The sequence below is a fragment of the Notechis scutatus genome, chromosome 14 (genome assembly GCF_049901735.1).
Source record: "Notechis scutatus isolate UNSWTSFEM ecotype Mainland chromosome 14, rNotScu1.2, whole genome shotgun sequence".
Taxonomy (NCBI): Eukaryota; Metazoa; Chordata; class Lepidosauria; order Squamata; family Elapidae; genus Notechis; species Notechis scutatus.
Window position 1 is genome coordinate 4,298,865 of NC_142022.1, and position 26,018 is coordinate 4,324,882.

At 46.1% G+C, this 26,018-nt stretch overlaps 1 protein-coding gene across 8 annotated transcripts in view; it reads right to left on the minus strand.

Annotated features, from left to right (window-relative positions):
- Positions 1–26,018, minus strand: part of EHBP1L1 (EH domain binding protein 1 like 1) — a 39,328-nt gene that overhangs the window by 10,894 nt on the left and 2,416 nt on the right. Inside the window, exons 2-15 of one of the 8 annotated variants that reach the window (XM_026685415.2) lie at positions 19,924–19,981; positions 18,796–18,891; positions 17,844–17,897; positions 15,591–15,769; positions 14,299–14,453; positions 12,853–12,888; positions 11,326–11,415; positions 10,908–11,220; positions 6,614–8,192; positions 4,865–5,034; positions 4,051–4,099; positions 2,007–3,035; positions 898–946; positions 662–738 (exon numbers count right to left, since the gene is read on the minus strand). In XM_026685415.2, the coding sequence (XP_026541200.2) occupies positions 662–738; positions 898–946; positions 2,007–3,035; positions 4,051–4,099; positions 4,865–5,034; positions 6,614–8,192; positions 10,908–11,220; positions 11,326–11,415; positions 12,853–12,888; positions 14,299–14,453; positions 15,591–15,769; positions 17,844–17,897; positions 18,796–18,891; positions 19,924–19,981 (3,934 nt within the window). Of the gene's footprint in view, positions 1–661; positions 739–897; positions 947–2,006; positions 3,036–4,050; positions 4,100–4,864; positions 5,035–6,613; positions 8,193–10,907; positions 11,221–11,325; positions 11,437–12,852; positions 12,889–14,298; positions 14,454–15,590; positions 15,770–17,843; positions 17,898–18,795; positions 18,892–19,923; positions 19,982–26,018 lie in introns of all 8 variants that reach the window. The other 7 variants (XM_087943310.1, XM_026685416.2, XM_087943312.1 and 4 more) reach the window with 7 other exon arrangements.

Below are 26,018 nucleotides of genomic sequence, written 5' to 3' on the forward strand. Positions count from 1 at the left end.
CCTGGTGAGTTACCCAACTGGCTTTATGGCCTGAGGCAGGATTTCATCTGCTGATTGGCCCAAAATCACCCAGACAGTTTTCATGCCTAAGGCGTGACTAGAATTCACTGTCTCCTGGTGATTGACACAGCTGGCTTTCTTGCCTTAAAGTGGAACTAAACTGACTGTCTCCTGGTGGTTGGCCCAAAGTCACCCAGCTGGCTTTCATACCTAAAGCGGAACTAGAACTCACCATCTCCTGGTGATTGGACCAAAATCACCCAGACAGTTTTCATGCTTAAGGCGCAACTAGAATTCACTGTCTCCTGGTGATTGACCTAAAGTCACTCAGCTGGCTTTCATGCCTAAAGCGGAACTAGAACTTACTGTCTCCTGGTGATTGACCTAAAGTCACCCAACTGGCTTTGATCCCTAAAGCAGAACTAAACTCACCGTCTCCTGGTGATTGGCCCAAAGTCACCCAGCCGAAGGGAAAAATTTTGTTTCTGGTGATTATCTAATCACCCAACTGGCCTGGGGGAAAAAAAGGGGTTGGGTGGGATGTCCCGTCACCAGCCATCTTTCATGCCTAAGGCAATACTAGAACTCACATCCCCCATTTTCTAGCCTCAAAAAATCATCTACTCTCCCCTCATCCTAAGCCCGTCATTCTGCCTCTTACTGGAATTTCTTCTTCGTGGTTGCTATTTCTCAATTCAGTGTCCAGGCACTGCTCCGGGGAAGGAACGACGGGAGAGGCTGCAAGGAAGAAAGCAAAAATTAGACTTGGCAATATTTTAATAGTATATCCTGCTACTGGTGTGCCTCTTGTGAATCTCTGCAAACCCATTTTCCTGAGGCTATTATCCTTAACAATATGTATTTCCAATCCCTAGTAGACACCCTACTCAAACTCACCTGGTTGTTTCATTTGTCGGGCCTTTGTTCCCTCGTTGCAAACATCGTCCTGGAAAAAGAAGAATAGAAGGAATTGATTCTCAACCCAGAGAGCATTCAATCCCAGCAACCAGAGGTAGTCCTCTACTTAAAACCATTCGTTTGGTGACCATTCAAAGTTTCAACGGCACTAAAAAAGGGGACTTTGGACCGTTATTCCCCCACGGTCACATGATCAAAATCCGTATGCTTGGCCACTGACTCATATTTATGACGGTCACGGGATCCCCTTTGCTGACCTTCTGACAAGCACAGTCCATAGGGGCAAACCAGATTCACTTAACAACCGGGTTACTAATTTAAGAACCGCAGTGATTCGCTTAACAATTGTGGCAAGAAAAGCCAGGTTTCCAAGTGATTAAATCCATTTTTTAAAAAAAGAGCAAAGTTCCAAAACAATTTATTTTATTAAGGAAAGCATCAAATTGGCAAAATCTGTTGTAATTCCAGATCTGATACAACCTGGAAATACACCACATAATATTGGAAATTAGAAACAGCCCCCAAAAGTCACATTTCCCAACAGAAGTAATAGAAATAAATCAACGTTTGCTTGGTGTCATCAATCTCCACCTCCAGGTCTTAGCAGGGTCAGCTTTTATTCCCACAGGAAGGAGAACCACTTAGCCTAAACAACTATCACTATCTGCACTCCTCCCACCTTAGGAATGTGGCAAGCCCGAAACCCTTCCCCCCATAACCAGCAAAAAGAAAGAAAGAAAAGGAATATATAATAAAACTAAATAAAATGGCTATGCATATGTCAATTTTGGGCTTGACAGTATCGTGGGGCAAATTAAAGAAATTTCTCACTTAGTGACGTACATTTTGAGCTCAATTGTGATCGTACGTCAAGGACCGCCTGTACTAACTTCACAACAGCAGGGATTCACGTAACAACTCTGGTGAGGGAGGTCGTAAAATGGGGCAAAACTCATTTCACAACTGTCTTGCTTAGCAATGAAAACTTTGGGTGGTCGTAAATCGAGGACTCCCTATACCAAAAAAAGAAATCAACCCAGTGAGCTGAACCCAACCTTTTTCTGAACTGTCCTCCGGACACCACTCACCACCGTCTGTCGCTGGCTGGCTTCCTCCGCCAGTCCCCCTCCTTCCGCCTCGTCCACAGAGAGAGACTCACTCTTCAATCGTGACCGTCGCTTCTTCACCAGGTCTGCATCGCGCATGTGAGCGAAGGCAGACTTGGTGGAGGAGGCCCGGGGCGGAGCCACAGGGCCTGCGCCGCCAGCTGAGGGGGTGCGCTGCAGAGGGCGCTCCACACTGCCCCGGGAGGCGAGCCGTTTGAGCCGGGGAGGTGCAACCATCTTGTCTTCCTTATCGATCTTCTCCACATCCGCCTCGCATTTCCCAGAATCCCCTGGGTCCTGGTTGGAGCCGTTGGCCAGTCCTTTCCCATCATGCCCTGGGGTTTCTCCCCCAGAATCCTCCCGTTCCAAAGCCGGAGGGGCACCATTGATCAACCTGTCGGGTTTGGAGATTTCCGCTAGGAGGCGCTGTGAATTTGGGGCGATCTCATCTGCCACATTCTCGTGGGGTTTATAATCCACCGGAGCAAGAAATATTGTTTTATTTTCTTTGGGGGCAACCCCATTTTTCACTTCTGGCCCGAAGGAGAGGACGCTGTCGGTCACTCTCGAGCCATTCGGCTTTTCCTCACTCGCCTTTCTGGGGACGCTCTCCGCAACGGCTTCGTTCCCAGAATCCTTTGCTTCTTCGGGCCTCCCAGAATCCTCCGGAAGACCAGATTCCCCTTCTGCTTTCTGTTTCTCCTCCAATTTCGCGGCTTTCCCAGAATCCCCCTTGGCTTCTAGCTTCTCCATGCTACTTTGCAGATGTTGGGAGTAAAACACAGCCGGATCGACAGATCCCGAGAGATCGGTGTCGAATTTGCCCACTTTGTACGTGGTCTCACTACTGTGGCTGGCAAACTGAACTACGTTGAGTTCCTGTCCTGTGAAAAACGCCCGGATCTGGCAAAGGTACGTCATTACGATCAACCGATCAGGCACCGTCAAGAATACCATATCCGCCGGGTCCATCAGCCGGGAGATGCCCAGCGTGGCAAAGCCGTCAAAGGCCTGATAAGAGAAGGAGAAGAAGAAAAAAAGGACACTTAAAAACCGATGGCCTTTTTCCTAGCAGGAATTATACAGCTACTCCTTGACTTCCAACCACAGCTGAGCCCAACATTCCTTTTTTCTTTCTTTTTTTAATAATAATATTTTTTTTTATTTTTTTAACTACATCTTTAGGGGAAACAGTGTGGTTCCAGGTTTTTTACATTTTAAATCAAACATGACCATAATTACATATATAACTTCCTTGTCTAATTTCATATCATTACGTATTACCAATTTTCCTTTTTATATTTACATATGTTACTTTCAGGGGTGGGATTCTACCTGGTCGGACTGGTTTTATAGAACCGGTTGTTACAATTCTGCGCAGTTTAGAGAACTGGCAAATCGCGCCACTGGCTGGCCCCTCCCCTACCCGCCCACTCACCCCTTACCTGGCATACACGCCATCAAACTTGCCTGCTAAGTTGCTATTTTTCCCTTTTTTCCCCCCTGATCATCAGCTGTTCTGCTGTACCAGGAGATTTAGATTAGCTAGAAAGCAGGAAATCGTTGGATTTCTTGCTTTCTAGCGAATCTAAAAGCAGAGCTGAGCCTTCCTTAGGACTAAAGCTTCTAGTTTTCAGTGCAGACTCAGGTAGCAGATTGCAGAAGGTAAATCTCTGAGTGAATCTGTGAGGTAAATCTCTGAGTGAATCTGTGATTCTGTGAGCAACTCAATCTGCCTGCCTGCTTTGCCTGATTTTGGGTAAAAGTTGCTCTTTTTTTTATAAAAAAAATCAATATTTACATACATGGTGTGTTGTGAGTTAATTTTATGAGTTTGCTTGCAAGCAAATTTTAAATTATAAAAAATTCAATATTTACATATTTATAATATTTACATATAAGCCACGCCCACATGACCAAGCCATGCCCAGTCAGCAAGCCACGCCTACCCCATCACAAGACCACCAAAACACACCCACAAAATAAGGCCACGCCCACGGAGCTGGTTGTTCAAAAGCCGACTCACCAGTTTATTGTTCTCTTTGATGTCGAGGGGATCCAGAGCTTTGTAATTGCTGCAGGCAAAAGAAAGAGGGGAAAAAAATGTGAATATCATTGTAAATATCCTCAAATAATTCACTTCTGTTGGGTAGAGGGAGCTGGAAGAGCAAAATACAGGGAGTCCCGACTTATAACCGTTCCGTTTAGTGACCGTTCAATGTTACAACAGCCCTGAAAAGAGCAACTTAGGACCATTTTTCACACTTACGATCGTTGCCGCATCCCCATGGCCACGTGATCAAAATTCAGATCCTTGGCCACTGACTCATATTTATGACGGCTGCAGAGCCCCACGGTCACCTGATCCGCTTTTGCGACCTTCTGATCAGCAAAGACAATGCGGAATGTTCACTTAACAACCGGCTTTCTAACTTATCAACGGAAGTGATTCACTTAACAACCAGGTTAACAACTTATCTACAGAAGTGATTCACTTAACAACCGGGGTTTCTTACTTATCAATGGAAGAGATTTACTTAACAACCAGATTAATAACTTATCAACAGATGTGATTCACTTAACAACCAGGTTAATAACATCAATTGAAGTGATTCACTTAAAAAGCAGGTTAATAACTTATCTACAGAAGTGATTCACTTAACAACCGAGGGCAGAAAGTTCGTAAAATGTCATGAAACTCTCTGATCAAACGTCTCACTTAGCGATGGAAATCCGGGGCTTACTTATGATCGTAAGCTGAGGACTACCTGAAAACTTAACACTGACTGCCGATCGGTAACTCTGTTTGACCAAGAGCGGGTTTTCTCGCCACAACTCACATCTTCTCGGGATGGAAGTGGTGCAGGATGGCACAGAAAGCCAGGCCGTTGCGCCAGGACGTGGTGAAATTGGTCACACGGACCCCTCGATAGCCGGACGTCACTTCCTGGCACCACTGCAGCAGGCAATGGCTGGAGTTGACCAGGGTGGGGCTGCCGAGAGATTCTGCCTGAGAAGAGGAAAAAGCCAAAATGAAAAGAACGGTGGCAAAATGAAGTACAGGTGGTCCTCGACTTACGAGTGTCTGTTTAGTGACCGAAGTTACAACGGGAGAAACAGTAAAAAGCGACTTATGAACGTTGTTCTCGTTTACGGCCGTTGCAGCGTGACCCCATGGTCACGTGATCAAAATTCAGATGTTTGGCCACCGATTCATATTTATGACGGTTGCAGTGTCCCGGGGTGGGTGGGTGGGGTCAAGCGATCCCTTTTTGCGACCTTCCGACAGGGACAGCCGGATTCACTTAACAGCTGCGTGACTAACTGAACAACCGCAAGGATTCACTTAACAACAAGTGGCAAGAAAGGTCGTAAAATGAGCCAAGATTCATTTAACAAACATCTCACTTAGCAACGTAAATTTTTTTGGGCTCAACTGTCATCATAAAGCGAGGACTAGCTATATTTCACCCCACCCAGCTACAAATTATAAAAGACCCAAACAGGGAGAGCCCTCAACTTATAACCGCAATCAGGAACAGAACTGAAACTAAACCATGCGGTCTTTATATTAAATTCATCCAATTTTGCCAACACTTTGACTGCAGTCGTTCAGTGAAAGGCATGGTTGTTAAGTGAATCACGGAGCTGTTAAGCAAATCCAACTTCTCCCATGGACTTTTGCCACAAACCAGAAGAGAAGAATCGCCTTAGAACCGCAGAACGCTGCAAACTTATCTTAAAATATGCAGGGCAGCTGCCACGCTCCTAAATTGTGACCACGGGGCAAGTACGATGGTCATAACACCGAGGACAGGTCATAAATCGGTTTTCCAGCTTCAAACCTTTGTTCAACGAACGGTCATAAACCAAGGACTACCGGCAATGCCGCCTATAATAACCAGACCCAACATTTCCATGCTTGAAGTTGCTGGACGCCACTCGGTGTCCTTCTGATAGGAAGCCATCAAAGAAAGACACTTTGGGGGCGGTCTCGGAGCTTTCTCGGACCACCCACCTGCTGCCCTCCCTCCCTCCTTGTGCCGGCAGAGCAGGGGTGGGATTTGAAAATCCCAGCAACTGGATCACTGCCCGGTTCCTGGCATGACCATGGTGGCCGTGGCCTACCGGAACTTCCGAGAGGGCCGTTTTTCACCTTCCCCAGAGTCCGGAGGATTTCCTCGGGCGTCTGGGAGGGCGAAAACAGCCTCCCCCAGGCTCCGGAGGCCCTCTGGAAGCCAGAAACAGGCCCGTTTCCAGACCTCTGGAAGGCCCATTTTTCACCTGCCCAGAGCCTCCGTAGGGACCCTGCCCCTACCTCCATCCAAAACGGGCCACGTGGAGACTCCTGGGAGGGGAAATCTGCATGGGGCCAGCCGGTCAGTTCAACGACCGGTTTGGCAAACCAGATGTAAATTTAACATCCGGTTCCCCCGAACCGGCTGAATCCCACCCCTGCAGCAGAGGTACCTCCCCCCAACATCGTCGCTGTGCTGGGCAGAAGCCACCATCCCCCCCAAACCCGAATTAATTGGAGGCTTGCAGGGCTCACGGGAAGAAAAGAAGGGACTGACCACAGCCGGCTATACCTGGTCTTTCCCTTCGGGTCCCAAATGGGGGGCTGTGCCACAGGACACAGGGCTCAACACTGGGGCTTCATGGCAGGGCCCAGCACTCCTACAGGGACTCGGGGCAGGCAGGCCAGAATCCTGAGATACAGGCGGGCTGGAGGCGTGGGGCACCACCACTTCTGTCTCCGGGGGTCTCTGCGTTAAACCATCCCCTTCTAGGCTTTCTTCTTCGTGGTCTGGGGGACTTTGGCTGGGGGGCACATTCTGGGAAGGCTGTGGGGGATCGCCACCCCAAGGTGACCCTAAGCTCCAAGTCTCTGAACTGTCCGGCTGTGTTTGGCCCAAAGTCTCTGGGCTCCCGTTCAGACGGACGTTCGGTTCCTTCGGCATGGCATTTCCCAGGACTTCTTCTGAAAGTTTCTTCCAGTCATCAACTTGGCCTCCATCCTCTCCTTCCTCGGTCGCAGGACACGCTGTTTCAGCCGTCTGCTCCACAACCTCTCCGGAGACTCCGCTTCCTTCTGCGTCCTTCTTTTCCTCGATTCCCTCATCCTCATTTTGCAACCACTGGAGGTTTGGCTCTTCTAGAGGACTTTGGGGCGCCCCCTCTGCAACTCCCAGGTCTTTCCTCTTACCTTCCTCTAGGCAGGGCACAACAGCAGGGGGGCAACGGGGTATGTCCCACAGGAACTCCCCAGCCATGGCTTCCCTACCCATCTTCAACGGCGAGGAGAGGACCTCAGATCCGGGCCTGCTTTCCTCGTCCTCAATCAGCAGTGGTCCTTCCTGAGGGACGTCAACTCTCAGGGACCTCCCGTCTGCCTCAGTCACGATTCGGTGCGCCTCTTCTCCAGGAAGGGTTTCTACGGCAGGCGTGAAGTGCTTGTCTCCTCGACGGTTCTCATGCCTTTCAACCTCACCCTCCTCCTCCTCCTCTTCCTTCTCAGCTGGTAAGGCCAAAGCCCCTGCCTCACTGCCCCCCAACCTGTCTTTGGCCAGTTCTTCTTTCTCTGCGACCATCTCCACGTCTTCCACCCGTTCCGAGGGAACGCCGTCGCTTGAGGCTTCCAGAACAGCAGTGCCTTCTTCCACGACTTCCTGGACTTTGCCAGCTGCCGCTTCCCGAAAATCCCACGGCGCCGTCGAAGGGCCTCCAAAAGAAGGAGAAAGCGCCAGGTACGCGGCGTCCGAAGATAATCCTCGGGAATCCGACCCGCTGTTGAGAAGGACAGGATCCTGTTGGGCGAGGGCTGCAACGTCCATAAAATACATCACCACGGAGTTTCCGGGCGGAGGCAGAAAGGGAGCCGCTTCGTTGAGACTCTCATATTCTGGTTTTTCCAGGGGTGGGTTATCGAGGATAACGGGTGTGGGGAGAGGAACCAGGTTATTTTCCAAAATGGCGGAGGTCTCCACGGCAGGCGCTGGCGGGTCCGAGGACCCCGCTGTTTTCCCCAGCTTGCGTTTCCGCATGGGGGCATCCTTGGATGTAAATGGCGGCGAAAGGAGTCTCTTCACAGATTCCTTTGGCGTATTTTTTCTCCTGGGGGGTGGTGAAACGGAGCGATCCTCCCTGGGTTTCCAGATATCACTTGGCCTGGAGGATGGGGTGAAAAAAAAAAGAGAGATTCTGAATTTGGAGTCCCCAAAGATTCAAAGTGTGTGGGGTTTTTTTCTTGTTTTGTTTCTTCACTAAAAGGGGAAAATACTTTTAATGAAGAAAAGTATTAGTTTTAGTTTAGAGTTCTTTTTTTCAGGGGAGTTTTGATGGCCTCAAATCATGCAACAATATCAGTTACATTTATATATTCCATAAAATATATGCTCCTTTTTGTTTTATTATTTGTTTTGTTGCTGTACATCATCTAGAGTCACATAGTTTTGAGTTGGGCAGTTTTAAAAATCCAATTAATGGATGGATGGATGGATGGATGGATGGGTGGATGGATGGATGGATGGGTGACATGATAACCAGTATGGTGCAGTGAATAATCCATAAGGATAGAAAGCAGGAGATCCTGAGTTCTAATCCCACCTTGGGCACAAAGCCAGCTGGATGGTTTTGGGCCAGCCACTCTTTCTCAGCCCGAGGAAAGAGGCAATGTCAAACCAACAATCCTTGCCCAAAAAATTGTAGGGATTTATCCAGGCCATCTCCAAGAATTGGGCCTGATGGAATGGGAGCAAAATGGATGGTGTAATTCCTGTCTTCAGCAGGGGGTTGGACTAGAAGACCTCCAAGATCCCTTCTAGCTCTTGGACTCTATGATTCTAATGGTTATTAGTAATGACAGCTATATGCAACTCATCAGCCATCAGAGGAAAACATAAGCAAAAGGGGGCCAGCCTGTTCATTTTATGCTCGTGGATGAATTCCAAGCTAGGGTTTGTTTGTTTTTTTGTTTTTTTGTGAAATTAGGCAAAACATGAAGCCAAGGAGTGAAACTTTGGTGTGCTTAAAACATCTGGGAAAGGCTGCTCTGTTCAACAAAGAAACCTCCCCAAAAATTCTAATACTGGAAAGAAAGGAAAAACAGAAAAGTAGAAGGGTGAGAAAGAAGGGAAGAGGAGAAGAGGAATGGGAAGGGAAGGGAAGGGAAGGGAGAATTAGTGATAACAGAATAACAGAGTTGGAAGGTACCTCAGAGGTCTTCTAGCCCAACCCCCTGCTCAACCCTACACCATTCCAGACCAGTCTCTTCTTAGAAGCCTCCAGTGATGGAGCAGCCACAACCTCTGGTGGCAAGCAGTTCCACCGGTTGATTGTTGATCAGAAAGATAGATGATAGATAGATAGATAGATAGATAGATAGATAGATAGATAGATAGATAGATAGATAGATAGATAGACAGACAGACAGACAGAGATGATAGATAGATAGATAGATAGATAGATAGATAGATAGATAGATAGATAGATAGATAGATAGATAGATAGATAGATAGATAGATAGATAGATAGATAGATAGATAGATAGACAGACAGACAGACAGACAGACAGAGAGGGATAGATAGATAGATAGATAGATAGATAGATAGATAGATAGATAGATAGATAGATAGATAGATAGATAGATAGATAGATAGATAGATTAGACAGACAGACAGACAGACAGACAGACAGACAGACAGATAGATAGATAGACAGATAGATAGATGATAGATAGATAGATAGATAGATAGATAGATAGATAGATAGATAGATAGATAGACAGACAGACAGACAGACAGACAGACAGACAGACAGACAGATGATAGATGATAGATAGACAGACAGAGACAGACAAACAGATAGATGATGGACGATATGATTTGATTGCCTATTTGTACCCTATGACTATATTAAGTGTTGTACCTTATGACTCTCAACAAATGTACGTTTTCTTTTTATGTACACTGAGAGCATTTGCACCAAGACAAATTCCTTGTGTGTCCAATCACACTGGTCCAATAAAGAATTCATTCATTCATTCATAGATGGATGGATAGATAGATATAGATAGATGGCTGGCTGGCTGGATAGATAGATGATGGATGGATGGGATGGATGGATGGATGGATAGAGATAGGAAGGAAGGAAGGAAGGAAGGAAGGAAGGAAGGAAGGAAGGAAGGAAGGAAGGAAGGTAGGAAGGAAGGAAGGAAGGAAAAAATGGATGGGAAAAAGGATGGGAAAAAAAGGATGAGGAGGGAGGAAGGGACTCTCCAGTTTAACATCTCCTAAAACAGGAAAATATCAACAGGAAAATTTACTGCCCGCCCTTGATGTTGTTTTTAAGGTTTAACTCCGCTCAGGGCAGGCCGGCCAGTCAGTGACTCCCAGGTGGCATCCTTGCTCCGCCTCCCCCACCCTTCTGAGCAACAAAACGCCCCCCCCTTCCCCTCCCCAGTGTTCTCACTTCCCATTCCTTCTGCCTGCCAACTTCTCCTTTCCCTTCTTGGTGGAGCCGACTCAACTCTTCCACGGCAGGGGGGAGGTGATAAGGCGAGGAGGGGTGGGGATGGAAATTACATCCAGTAAACCTCCTCCATCTCGCCTACTCACCCCCTCTGCCCTCCCCAGCTAAAGAAAGCAGACATGCCAGCCAAAATTTTTAAAAAAAATAACATCCTTGGCTGATGACCGCCAAGTCCTGCCTCCATCGGTGGGGTAAACAGAGGCAGGAGGTCCCAAGGTAGGGGCTGGCCTCCCCCAAGGAGACCCACTGGATAACCCCTGGCATGCTGGTGAGTCTGCAGCAACCCTCTCCCCCCTGCAACGAGATTCCAACTTTGGCACCGCAAACCCACTGTCGAAAGAAGGGGTCCTCACCTCTTGTCGACGGCACTCGGAGACGCTGGCCCCGTGCTTTCATGCTCCTCTTCAGCCCCCGCCTGCACTGATGATGCTCGGGAAGTGTCCAGCATGCTGTTCCTGGTCCCTGTCCCTCCTGGGATGCCATTTGGTGCTGTACGGGAACCTTCCGCCCCGTTGAGCCCCGTACTCCCGGTTTTACACTCCTCGCCACTTACGTCAAATGCGAGCCTGTCAGGAGCGACAGAAGTAGCCTTTGGTGATGGATGTGGGCAACCTCCGGTGACGTTTCCGTGGCTCGCCAGTGCTGGCTCAGAAACCGCGGCCACAGCTGCAAGAAGGAGGGACCAAGGTCAGAAGTGGCACGGCTGTGAACAATGGCATTTTTGAATCCATTTTAAACCATTCACCTCCTCCCCACTTCCCTTTAATTTACCTTCCTTGAGATATGCCTTGGAAGGCGACGGAGAACAGCCCGAGGGGTCTTCCTCCTCCTCAGCCAAGGGGTTCAGATCCCGTGATTTGTCTACATTAGGAGGAGGAGAGGCTGTTATTATGAAGGAAAGGGAAAGAAAAGAAAGAATTGGAAGAAAAAGGAGGCTCGGAGGAAGAAGAGATGGAGCTGCCACACAGGAGAAGATTCGAATTCAACCATCTATCTACCTACCTACCTACCTACCTATCATTTCTCTTTCTATTATCTACCATCGCTCTCTATGATCACTGTCTGTCTATCTATCATTATCTATTTATCTATCATTATCTATCTCTATCTTTCTATTATTTATCTATCATTATCTATCTATCATCTATCTATCTATCTATCATTTCTCTCTATGATCTCTCTCCCTATCATTATCTATTTATCTATCTATCATTATCTCTCTATCTCTATTATCTATATCACTATCTATCATTATTATTATTTCTCTATCTATCATCTATCTGATCATTTCTCTTTCTCTCTATTATCTATCTATCATCTATCTATTATCTTTATGATCTCTCTCTGTCTATCATTATCTATCTATCTCTAACTATCATTATCTATCTATCATTATCTATCATTATCTATCAATCTATCATAATCTCTACCTACCTACCCATCCATCCATCCATCCATCCATCCCATCGGCTGTCTATCTATCATCTATCTATCCCACACAGCATACAAAATAGGAAAGTAAGAGACACAAAATGCAGAAAAGCACATCAATTCCACAAGAAATCCATTAAAAAAAAACCCAAGGATTTGCTGCTGAAAAGTCTGGTTTAAAGGCCCTGTGTTCCAATCCAACATGCCAGCTCTGTAAATTGTCCAAAGCTTACACAAGAAGTCCTTGACTTACAACTATTCCTTTAGTGACCGCTCAAAGTTAAAACAGCACTGAAAAAAGTAACTTGCAACTCTTTTTCGCACCGTTGCAATATCCCTGTGGTCATGTGATCAAAATTCAGATCCTTGTCAACTGACTCATATTTATGACGGTTGCAGTGCTTCGGGGTCATATGATATTCTTTTGTGACCTTCTGTCAAGCAAAGTCCATGGGGAAGCCAGATTCACTTAACTGTGTGACTAACTTAACTACCACAATGCTTCACTTAACAACAGTGAGAAGGTCATAAAATGGGGAAAACTCACTTAATAACAGACACACTGCAGTACTTGAATCTCTTTCCCTAGACCTTCATGGTTGCTCTAAGTGTTGATTTGCAACCTATTTCTGACAGCTTGTTTCAATTAACAATAGAAATTTCGGTATTTAATGGGCTAAAATTCACTTTTACAAACATTTCACGTAGCAACAGAAATCTCGGTCTCAATTACTGTCCTAAGTCGAGGACTACCTTGTAGTGCAAATGGCCCCTGTGCCAAGAGTTAAAATCCCCGCAAAACATGCACAGTTTTGTCCGGATAATGCCAGTCTCCAGCACCGGCCTTGCAAACCTGGGATGGCCTACCTGAGAAAGAATTCATCACAACGTTTTTGAGGAATCCTGAACAGGGAAGGGAGAGATGAGAAGAGAAGGGGGGAAAAAAGAAGGGAAATTGAGGTGGGAAAATGACCCATATACAGAGGTGGTATTCAGCCGGTTCGGACCGTAGTGGAAATTTTGTGCAATGACCCAAAGAGGCGTGGCACAAAGGCAACACAGTCAGATAAGCAATAAGAGTCCCTTTATTAGCTCCAACTTTGCCCCCAATGTCCAGGTTACCTTCTGGCTGGAGAAAAACTCTCCCAGGAGCAGCCTTTGACTGCAGAAAATTCAATCCAAAACAAGGTACACACAAACTGTAACTTAAAAATCCAAACATGCCAAACTGAAGTAATTAGTTTGGTAGGGCAGGAGCAAGAATTTCAGACTTGAAAGCACGGCAAAACTCACACAGTTGGGAAGACGCCAAGAACAGAGATAAGCCACCAGGATACAAGATACAGTCACGTTTGCTCCTAGCAGCTGCTGCTCTCAACAGGCATCTCTTTTAAACTCTCTTTCCAGCTGTGGCTAATGAAGGGAATCAGGGCCCTTTCCTCCCCATAAGCCATGCAACCCACATTGCTCCCTTCTCCTTTCCTCCTTGCGTGCCCTAGGATGAAGAGGGGGTGGTGGGCCTGGGTCTTCCTCTCAACTCCCTCTCCCTTGTTCTACCTCTCCCCTGCTCTGCCCAGCCGGACTTTGCCCATCCCCAGTTTCCTCCACAGCCAACGAAGCCACACTCCCACTCCCTGTCAGCTGTCCGGCTTCCTCCTCGGATTCAGACTCCAACATGGGCATGCCATTTTGAATAGTTCGGAGAACTGGCAAATACCATCTCTGGCTAGCCCACCCCCCACCCCCACCGTTACCTCTCCTTGTTTTTTAGCTCAGCTGATCTGTCTAGTGGAACAGATTGCCCGCACCTCAGCTGAGCTAAAAAACAGCTCGGCTCACCATCGTTGACACAGAGGGCAGTTTTCTCACAGAACCGGTAGGAAAAAATTTGGAAACCCACCACTGCCCGTCAACCGACGCCAGAGCTGTGGCGTGTGAAACTGATACAGAGGAGGCATTTAGCAAGAGGTGAGCCGAAACTGGGACAAATTGCAGAAGGGATGCTGGGTTAATCTCGCGTTCCGTCAATATCTCCTCCAATCCCTCTTAAGGGGATCAAAGGGAATCCAGGAAACCACGCCTGTGTCATGCGAGGTTAAGCAGGGGATCATCCCCTCGGGTTAATGTTCCAAAGCAAAGGTCCTGTTTCCCGCCTGGGAAGGCTTAACACGTCGTTAAGTGAAGACTACTGGCTAATGCTGGCTGCGGAATACTGGGAGTTGAAAAGTCCAGACGTGTTAAGGTGGCTACGGCTGAGAAACAACAGGTCAGGGAGAAGGGAAATATCAGGGCTGGGAGGACACCCCTCCTCACCTTGAGGGGATCCTTTGTGGCCCACCGCCTCCTCCCCCCGGCCGTATTTCGAGGCCTCTTCCGCCTCCTCGTCGCTTTCCGCAAAATCCTCCAAATTGCCGATGTCGGAGGGCTTGAAGCTCATCAAACTGGCCAGGCTTTGCATGTCTTCATCCCTGGGGAGAGAAGAAGGGGGCAGTGCTAAGAATCACCAGACCTATCATCCCTTTTTTGTTTTTATCCCCCGCCTTCTCCATTCCCTTGGGATAACCACCCAGCCATTTTTGAAGTCCAAAAACATTCTAGATTGGGCTTCCCACGGGACAGGATAAAAGCAATGTTGCTTGGATGCTTTTTTCGGTTCAGTTCTAGGGTGGTTAATTTGTGTGTTCCCTCTGGTGTGTTGTGGGAACACAATATCTATCTAATTATCTATCTGTCTGTCTGTCTGTCTAATCATCCATCCATCCACCCATCATCCCTATCTATCTATCCATCCATCCATCCATCCATCCATCCGTCCATCTCTTTGTCCCTCTATCCATCGTATCTACTATCTGTCTGTCTGTCTGCCTGTCTATCCATCCATCCATCCATCCATCTATCTAATCTATCCATTCATGTATCTCCCCCCCTCCCTATGTATTTATATTCTGCCTTGATTATTTTGGCAAATCAGCAAACATATGCAACACTCTTTTCTTTTCTCCTTCCTCACAGCTGAGAGAGACTGGCCCAAAGTCACCCAGCTGGCTTTCATGGCTAAGGTAGGACTAGAACTCACAATCTCCCACTTTCCAGCCTGGTGCCTTAACCATTAGACCAAACTTTCTGTCTGTCTTTCTTTCTTTCACACACACACACACAGACACAGTATATATTGGCTTACAACCATTCATTTAGTGACTGTTGGAAGTTACTATAGCACTGAAAAAAAGTGTCTTACGACCATTTCAGCATCTCAACCATCACGTGATCAAAATTCAGACAACCATCCAACCGACTCGTATTTATGCCGGTTACACTGTCCCCGTGCTCGTGTGATCCCCTTTTTATGACCTTCTGACAAGCGAAGTCAATGGGGAAGGCAGATTCAGCTAACAACCAAACCACAAAAGTGATTCGCTTCACAACTGTGGCAGGAAAGGGTGTAAAATGGGGCATAAAAATCCACTTCATCACTGTTTCGCTTAGCAACAGAAATCTGGGAGGGGGGTTTCGACAGTGGTCGTAAGCCGAGGACTACCTATACTCAAAAGGAGAATTTAGGCCCGGGCTTCTAAGAAGGGTACTTTCCCTACTCCGGGACTCACGTGGCTTTTCCCTCGTGCAAGAAGACGCACGAGAGAGTGAGCTGGAGCGATGCAGCCACCACCTTCACCGACTTGGGCTTTAGGTTCAGTTTCAGGTCCGCTTGGTTGGGCGTCTGGCTGGCGAAGCGCCTGAGGTTCACATCAACCGAGGCGAGGACCTTACGTTGCCCCTTGGATTCCTGTCACGAGAGTTCACCGATTGCACATTTTTAATTGGGTTAAATCTCACCCACCCATTTTAGTTTTAGTTTACTTTATTGTCATGGCAGCCTCCACAACGAAATCTAACACCCTCTTCAGTGCACATCATGACCATGAAAATAAACACAAACACACATCCTTCACCCTCCACACATTGAACCGAAAACCCCCGACACCGCACCAACCCTGCACTATACAGCAGAATTCAAAAGAGCTACTGCCCTGGGATAGAAGCTGTTTTTCAGCCTATTTGTCCTTGTTTTTATTATCCTGTACCGTCTGCAAGATGGTAATAATTCAAAAAAAGGGTTCCTAGGATGAGATGGATCTTTGAGGATGTTTGGAACTTTCTTAAGGCAGCGGGAGCTATAAAGCTCTTCCAAAGAGGGGAGAGGGCAACCCATGATCCTCTGGGCAATGACGTTCACCCTCTGGAGTGCTGTCCTATCTGCCCCTGTGCAATTGGCAAACCCTACAGAGGTGCAGTGAGTTAAGATACTCTCTCTGGTGCAGCGGCAGAAGGTCACCAGCAGTTTTCCATTCAGTTGTTGTTTTCTGAGAAGCCTCAGGTAGTATAATCTCTGCTGGGCCCTTTTTGACCAGGGCTGCAATGTGGACCCCCCAGGTCAGGTCCTCTTTTAGGGTAACACCCAGAAACTTAAAACTGGCCACTTGCTCCACTCGGTCTCCATGGATAAGCAAGGGCTGGATGTCTGATCTGTTCCTTCTATAGTCCACTATCAGCTCCTTGGTCTTATTGGTGTTGAGGACCAAGTTCTTGTCTCCACACCACGAAAGCAACCCTTGGTCCACCTCATCTCAATAGGCAGACTCATCCCCCCGGAAATGAGTCCCACCACTGTTGCATCACATTTTTCATGGCACCCTGGGTCACCGTTCGAACACAAGACCGAAATCTTTGCCCCAAAATGGTTATAAAAACAGAAATCCCTGCCCTCGAGGCCAGTTCAAAACTAAAATTAAGCTGTAAATAAATGGATGTCTACACAGGCTTTCTGAAGGCGGCCTTTAAAAATCCATCAAATTTGTGTGGAAAAGTTGGGAAGAAAGAAAGAGGACTTCCAGTAGCAGGGAGTTCCACAGTTTAGAAGAGACCTTCTGTGGGTTCCAGCCATCCTTGCCTCAAAGAACAAGAACAAAATAAAAAGATTTTAAAAGGAAGTCGAGAATTAATAAAAAAAAAAAAAAAGTACCTTGATGCTTTCTATATTTTTTCCCAAACACTTGCCAACTTGTACAGGTAGTCCTCGACTTACAACAATTCATTTAGCGACTGTTCAAAGTTTTAATGGCGCTGAAAAAAGTGACTTAGGGACTGGTCCTCACACTTAATGACCATTATAGCATCCTCCCAGTCACATGATCAAAATTCAGGCACTTGGCAGCCAGCATGTATTTGCAACAGATAAGATAAATTTATTGTCATTGTACTCAGAACCTGAGAACAACGAAATAAGGTGCTCTTTCACAACATACAACTGAACAACACCAAAAGACATTTGCAGTTGCAACGCTTATTCAAATGAATGGGTTCACTTAATGACCACCACGTGAAAAGGCTGGAAATGTATTTCTGGTCACATGAGTGCCTCCACTTAGGAACCATAATGACATGTTGGACATTCTGTTTATATATAGTACCACAGACAAAGAGTACAGTCACCATGTGCGTTACTGCTTAACTGCTCAACTGTAACAGGAAACAGGGAACTCTACTTAGAACAAAAGAGCATAGAGTATATATCATAGATCCAAATTTCTAAGCACTGCCCTCTACTGGCTGAATAATACTGCAGTTGTGGCATAAAAATACATTAGAACTTATGACCATAATTCGGGGCTCAGTTGGGATCATAGGTTGAGGACTACCTGTAATCAAAGGGCATAAAAAACTCTTTGTTTGATTTAAAAAAAATAATAATACTGGGCAACGAAAGAGCCGAGGCCCATTTCCAGAAAAGGATTTTTTCCCACCAACTTTGCTACAAAATCTGGGCACAACCAAAATCAAATCCAAGATTACAAACTCACATTTTCTACCACAAAAGTCCAATCTTTATCTTCATATTCTTCCACATGAGGGTCCTGAAAGAGACAGAAGGGTGAGGAGTCACCTTCCTCCTTTGCATAAAAAGACATGCATTAGCAACAAGGCACAATTTAATAGAATGACAAGGCTGGAAGGGACCTTGTAGGTCATCTAGTCCAACCCCCTGCTGAAGCAGGAGACCCTACACAATTTCAAATGAAATGTCTGTCCAGTCTCTTGTTAAAAACCTCCAGTGATGGAGCACATACAACTTCTGGTGGCAAGTTATTCCACTGGTTAATTGTCCTCACTCTTAGGAAATTTCTCCTTTTTTCTAGGTTGCTTCTCTCTTTGATTAGTTTCCATTCATTGTTTCTCGTCCTGCCTTCTGGCGCTTTGGAGAATAGCTTGACCCCCTCTTCTTTGGGGCAGCCTCCCTCCAGGGCAGGGCCAGTATGTCGCCTCTAATGAATCCTTTGATGTTTTTTGAAGTTTGGCTCGAGAATCATGATTTAACGAGGGCGATTGCTGGAATCCTGGTATACCCCCCTCCCCGGTTCGGTGTTGATTTCGGGGGGTTCCTTCCACCTCACTTGGCAAAACATGGATCAAGGCAAGACACAGAGTTTAATTCTGGCCAGATGTCTCAAGATAAGCAACTTGTCACTCAGACAGGAACTGACTGAGTAACACCTCCCTCCCCCAGTATTTCTTCTTGCTTTTCCCTTTGCTTCTCTAAAAGAGGCCTATCTGCAATTTCTTCCAGGAGTACCTGGTTCCTTTCAGTTTTATATTCCTTACCTTGACTTTATTAGGCATATTTTAGTTATTGTTTAAGACTGAATCACATGATATTTGATTAAGAGATTTCCGAGAGAGGAATTTTCTTCTTAAATCCACCGACCGGAATCCTCGTTCTGAAAATGGAGAGGTCGGACTATGAGGCTGTCTTACCCGATAAAGCGTGACCATAATGTCCACGTTTTCTGGCACCATCCATACCACCTCGCCCCGGTAAGGATTCTTGATGCCCGGTTGCCAACTGTGAGCCTGCCAACAACCAAAACAAAAGAACTTAAATTTTCTTTAAACCCTCCCCCCGCACACAACACATACCAACACAAAATATATAGTAGTCCTTGACTTATGACCATAATGGAGCCCAAAATTTACGTTGCTAAGTGAAACGTTCGTTAAGGGAATAGCTGCAGTTGTTAAGTTAGTCACACGGTCGTTAAGCGAATCTGGTTCCCCATGGTGTTTGCTTATCGGAAGGTCGCAAAAGGGGATCAACGGGACCCCGGGAGACTGCGACCATCATAGCAGTCTGAATTTTGAACATGTGGCCATGGGGATGCTTGCAACGGTCGTAAGTGTGAAAAATGGTCCTGTCACTTTTTTTTATTGCCGCCGTAACTTCGAAAGGTCACAAAATGAACCGTCATAAGTCGAGGACTGCCTGAATTTGAGGCTTATCCTATTGTCTATGAGGATTCTCAATCATCCAGGCCAGAGGTCTCCAAACTTGGCAACTTTTAAGACTTGTGGACTTCAACTCCCAGAATTCCTCAGCTAGCTGGCTGAGGAATTCTGGGAGTTGAAGTCCACAAGCCTTAAAGTTGCAAAGCTGGCTGAGGAATTCTGGGAGTTGAAGTCCACAAGTCTTAAAGTTGCAAAGCTGGCTGAGGAATTCTGGGAGTTGAAGTCTGCAAGTCTTAAAGTTGCCAAGTTTGGGGACCCCTGATCCAGGCCATGGCTGTGGCAAAAGTGCTTTTTCCAAAAGGCAACTAGACTTTCACGTTTATTTTTCTTTGAAAATAGTTTCACTTCCCCTCCAAGAAACTTCTTCAGAACTTAAGAGGAGAAGTAATGTTTTCAAAGAAAAAAAAATCAAGAAAGTAAAATCCCCTTGGAAACAATCCGTAGGAGACCCAATCAAATTCTAGCAGACGTTTTGAGCTCAACTTATTTTATTATTATTGATTAAATTAATATGCTGCTCGTCTCGGGGTCTGAAACTATTCGTCCCGCTGATAAAGAAACCACTTTTAATCCGATCCCCTATTAAGCGCAGAAAATCACCTTGGAGCAAATCCGTCGGTTCCTCCTTGTCCAAACCACGATTAGCTTGTCCGGCTGCCTGTGGTTGGGAGAGAGAGAAAAACTGTCAGCCACAAACGCCAAACCAAAAATGACCAAGCCACTAGTCCACAAGACTTCATTGGTGGTTGGGGTTGCAATTAGCACACAGGGAGCAGGTTAATGCGGTGCAACCAATGGGGAGCTCCAGAGGGTTTGTAGTAGGATCTTACACACATACTGTACACACACACACACACAATTTGGTGGGGAAATTACAGTTTATTCTAGAACAGTACATCTCAATTTGAAAGTCTTGAAAGGCATTGACTTGAAATCCCAGAATCCCCCAGCCAGCAGGCTTTAAGATAGGTGGACAACCCCAAAATCCCCCCGCCAGCTTGCTTTAAGATGGATGGACTTCAACTCCCAGAATCCCTCAGCCAGCATGCTTTAAGATGGGTGGAGTTCAACCCCCAGAATTCCCCAGGCAGAAGGCTTTAAGATTGGTGGACTCCAACTCCCAGAATCCCCCAGCCAGCATGCTTTAAGATGGGCGGACTCCAATTCCCTGGATCTCCAGCCAGCATGCTTTAAGATGGATGGACTCCAACTCCCAGAATTCCCCAGCCATGAGATGGCTGGGGAATTCTGGGGCTTGAAGTCCATACATCTTAGCCGGATGTCACCCATTTTGCCTCCAAGGAACTAAGGAAAGATATAAGGGTTTACTGGAGTGAGAATATCTGAGTTGCCACTGTGACGGCCATTAACATGGATGACCCAAGTTTAAGATGGGTGGAGCTTAACACTTGCTGGCTTGGGAATTCTGGGAGTTGAAGTCCTAAACTTGCGGAGGGGAAGAAATATGGGCCTAAAGTTTGAGCAGAGGCTATAGAAACGAGGAAAGGAACAAACTGGGCCTGAGGCAGCCGGCTGATGACCCCAAGAGACCTTTGTCACACGTGATTGTTGCACAATCACACACTCCTTCTTGGTGACAATCACACTTTTCAAGAACGGACAGTCGTTTTTCCAGAACAGTGTGACAGGGTCTCCTGCTTGAGCCGTGGGTTGAACTAGAAGACCTCCAAGGTCCCTTCAGCTCTGTTATTCTCTGTTCTATGTCTCAGAGAGCTCCTCACAAAAGCTTGGCAACCAGTTTGAGGGCTGTGCACCAGCTCCTGTCCGGCCCAGGGTTTATCTGCCTTCCCAGTCGTGTGTGGGCGAGGTTCCTGACCGCCTCGGGAGAAGGGCTGGCCGCACCCAGTTGTGGCACTGGGGTGTTGCAAGAGCCTGGCTCGGTTCAATTCCTGGTGGGGGTGCACGTCTTCCTCCTCTGCACCCAACCACACTTCTAAGAGTCTGAAAAGAAGCTTCTATGCTCCTAAGGAACCTTCTGGGATCCTAAGAAAGCTTCTCAGCACTCAAGGAAGCTTCTAAGATTTTAAGGCAAGTTCGAAGCTCCTAAGAAATATTCAAAGATCCTAAGGAATCTTTTAAGTTCTTAAGGAAACTTCTAAGATTTTAAGGAACCTTCTATGCTCCTAAGAATCTTCTGAGATCCTAAGGAACCTTCTATGCTCCTAAGAAATCTTCCAAAACCCTAAGGAATCTTTTAAGTTCTTAAGGAGACTTCGAAGATTTTAAGGAAACTTCTAAGCTCCTAAGAATCTTCTGAGATCCTAAGGAACCTTCTATGCTCCTAAGAAATCTTCCAAAACCCTAAGGACTCTTTTAAGTTCTTAAGGAGGCTTCTAAGATTCTAACAAGCCTTCTAAAATTTTAAGCATGGTAGATTTTTGGCTACCCCAGTTATTGCAATAATTAAAATGTTAAATATGGGGGTGCAGTTGGCTGGGGATGGACTGGCTGGGGAATTCTGGGGATGGAAATCCACACATCTTAAAGGTTGCCACAGTTGAGAAATCCTTCTCCCCTTAGCGGTTGTGTTATTAAGTTCAGTTCCTCAGCCGTGTCCTTTTTCCTCCTTTCCTTGTTGCTTGGGGAGATCTATCTATGCTTCTCTCGTTTCTCCAGGCTGTGGCCAAAAGCTAAATTTAGTTGGGGATGAGGAGGGAGGGGGGAAAGGAAAGTCATTAATCTAGTCAGGTGTTGGGTTTAAATCTGGTCGCTAAAAGAAATCCAATCTGTTCACCACATACTTTCCTCCTCCCTGGATTCCATTCAATTTCATCCATCAGAGCCACCGGGAGAAGAGATTTGAATCGTGGTTAGATCTGGGGGGGTGGGGGAGACCAGAAAACCTAGATACCCCCTCTCTGGCTGGCTTCGCACAACCTTGCAAGGCCTAATCTTCATTTATTGACTTATTAAATTCATTTGCATGGGGTGCTGCCTAGCCTAGCTTGGTCAACATCCTTACATCGGGTTCATTTTAAGCCTGGCACGTTTCGGGGTTCGGTTGGCACAGAATTCAAAGCTTTAAATGGTTTTTATTCGGTGGTGCTTCTGAATTTTGATTTACATGATCCTAGGGATGCTACAGAGGTTGCAAGTGTGAAAAACAGTCATAAGTCCCTTTTTTCAGTGCCACTTTGAACAGTCACTAAATGAACTGTTGTAAGTTGAGAATTACCTGTATATTATATCCACAGCCTGTCCCTTCTCCACTAATTTAACCACTTTATCAAAAAAAGAAAAAGAGAGAGAGAGAGGTTTGTCTGGCATGTTGTGTTTTTAAGAAACTGATGCTGGCTTCTATTAATCTCCCTATTTGTTTCTAGATTCTCAGAAATCCTCACATATTACCATCTGTGGTGGAATTGCAAAAAAGCCCAAAAATTTTGGCAAAAAATACAGAAATGGCTAGAAGAAATATGTAGAATTAAAATAGAATAAAGAACGGAGTTTTTTCTGTTAGGGATTAACGTGGGGAAATATGATAAGGATAATATATATATTTAATAATTCATATAATTACGGCTGCAAGATTGGCTTATGAACAACAATTGAAAGATAAAGAAACTCCAAATGAATCAGAAATAATTAGGAAAATTTGGATGTGTGCAGAAATGGAAAAATTGACAAAGGAATTAAAAAATAAGGATGAATCAGATTACTACAAAATATGGGATAAGTTGTATGGTTGGTTAGAATAGAGGAAGGATCAAGACAAGAAATGACTATATATATACATATATACAGTACATACATACATATACATATATATACATATACATACATACATACATACATTATATAGAAAACAAATTTGTATTATTTTTATATGTGATCTAGCAACGTAAGACAAATAGGTGGGATAGGAGGATTGTACCATGTATTTTTGTTTTGTTTGTGTTTGTTTGTTTAATAAAAATTTATATTATTTTTTTTAAAAAGGAAATCCTCCACTTGAACCTCTTTTCCCGGATTTTCCCAGGAATTGATGTCAAACTTGATAGGTCTGTAATTTTCATTAAGCGAATCACTGCAGCTGTTAAATTAGTAACACGGTCGTTAAGTGAAATCTGGTTCCCCCATTGACTTGGCTCATCAGGGAGGTCGCAAAAGGGGAACGCAGAACCCCAGGACGCTCCAACCGTCGTAAATACGAGACAGTTGTCAAGCATCCGAATTTTGATCATGTGACTGTGATTATGGGGATACTGCAGCAGTCATAAGTGTGAAAAAGGGTCACGTCTCTTTTTCCAGCGCCGCTGGAACTTCCAATGGTCACTAAATGAACTGTTGTAAGTCAAAGACTACCTGTAAGAGAATAAGAGTTGGAAGGGACCTTGGAGGTCTTCTAGTCCAACCCCTTGCACAAGCAGGAGACCCTATCCCATGTCAGACAGGTGGCTCTCCAGTCTCTTCTTCAAAAACCTCCAAGGATGGAGCACTTACAACTTCTGGTGGCAAGCAGTTCTACTGGTTAACTGTCCTCACTGTTCGGAAGTTTCTCCTTAGTTCCAGGATGGATCTTTCTTTAATTAACAGAATAGCAAAATAAGAGAGTCGGAAGGGAGTCGGAAGGTCATTTAGTCCAACCCCCTGCTTGAACAGGAGACCCTCTTCCATTATCCAAACTCTGCTTGAAAGCCTCCAGTGATAGAGCAGCCACAACTTCTGGTGGCAAGCAGTTCCACTGGTTAATTGTTCTCACTGTGAGGAAGTTTCTCCTCAGTTCTAGGTTGTTTCTCTCCTGGATTACTTTCCATCTATTGTTTATTTTTTGTCCTGCCTTCAGGTGCTTTGGAAAATGGCTGACTTTTTCTGGAGAAGGTCTATTTTACAGCTGCCTTTGCAGACACCAGAATGGCTGGGAACGCAGGGCACCTTCAAACAGACGTGCTCGTTGCTTTTCCCCCTCCTGGAGAGGGAGAGGTCTGGGCACTCCTTGGAGCCAAGGCTGAACCCTGGGGCCTTCCTTCCGGGTAGGGCCTTAGGCGTGGCATCTCAGAAACATGCACAGACTGCCAAATTTAATTACCCCAAACCTGCCTCGCCGAAGCAACGGAGTCTGGCGTCTCTCGCAAAGACTTGGCCCGTACGGGGTGCAAAGTTGGGCCTCTCCTTGCTCAAAGTTTGGCACACCAACTGTGCCCAGTTGGGGGCAACCCAGGTGGTACCAGGAGAGCGCTGGCGGGGAGGACCCCCCCAGGCTCGTTGCAAGGAAATTGAGGTCCCCAGCCCACAAAAAAAGACCCAAATCCCAAGCAGGCTGGAGTCTCTTTCTCTTTTGCAAAGTTCCTCCACCGTTCCTGACTTCCTTTTTAGTCCACAGCTGAAGGCTGCTCATGACTCAAAGCCCCAGCATATTTCTCTTTTCTTGCCCCTTTCCTCCTCCCCCTGCTTTTCCGTTTTACAGCTCAAATATGTATGTTTCCCAAACCTTATAAGGCGGAACAGAACGGGGCGAGGAGGGGGAGGGAAAAAAAAAATAAAGGAACACGAGCCCTGGCACTCGCTCTCTTCCTCCACCCCCACCCCCACACACAAAAAACGCTTCCAGAAAAACAACAGCGTTTCTTCGTGGACTTGGAAAACTTTGCAAAAGCCCAGGGGCCCTCCCGATACTACAATGCCTATCGTTCCCAGCCAACCAGCACAGCGGCCGGCATCGCCTTCGTCCTGCGGGGCTGCAACCCCCAAGCATCCCCAGCATGGGAGTTGTAATCCAACTTTGTCAAGATGGGAAGAGCTGTGTCAGAGGGATTAAGGGCTGCGTCTCCAGCCACCAACTTTGTGGGTGCAATACAGAACCCCCCCCCCCAAAAAAAATGTTTCCTCTTGCACAATCCCCCTTTTTTCTCTCCTTTTCTTATTGTCTTCTCCAGTCAAGCCTCCTAGGAAGGCGGCCACCTTTGCACAAGCTAACCATAATCGAACCATGGTTTACCAAAGCAATCGAATCACCCAGCTTCATCCAAGATAGTGAGCCATAGGTCTAGGTTCAGGCAAGCCACTAACGCACAGAGAATCTGGGAATGGTGAGGAACCCTAGAGGTCTTCTAGTCCAATCCCCCATCCTACCCCACCCTGGGTAAGAGTCCCAGCAAAATGGCTTTTCAACGGTTTGAAAAAGAAAAATCCTTATTCCCAGTTTGAATCTCTCTTTTGAAAAGTGCATCTACCTCCAATCTGGCCTATTTTACTCTAATCACTTATGATGAGAGAAGGATCTTTCAAAGTAGTTACGGAAGGAAGCCATTTCTGTTAGTTTTTTTTTGATCTACAATTAACAATGGATGAATCGATCAGTTCTAGCCTAACTTTTCTAGACAGTTTAGCAACCCACAAGCCAACAGACCACCAAATTAAAAGACCACCCTGGCCATATCTTTGCCAGACCATTAACCAGGTTAGTGAAAGACCCAGACATAATATTCATACCACAGGTCGGATTGGATAACCTCACTATTTTTCCCTACACAAGTCCCCCAGCCACTTTTGGGTTGTAGTGAAGGTGTTGGACTACAAACCGGGAGAGACTGTGAGTTCTAATTCTGCCTTAGGCATGAAAGCTGACTGGGTGGCAGCTTGACCTTCCTCACAGGATTGTTGTTGCAAGGAAAATAGAAAGGTATGTTGCTGCCTTGAGTTGACCAAATATATATATTTGGTATTTGGTTTGT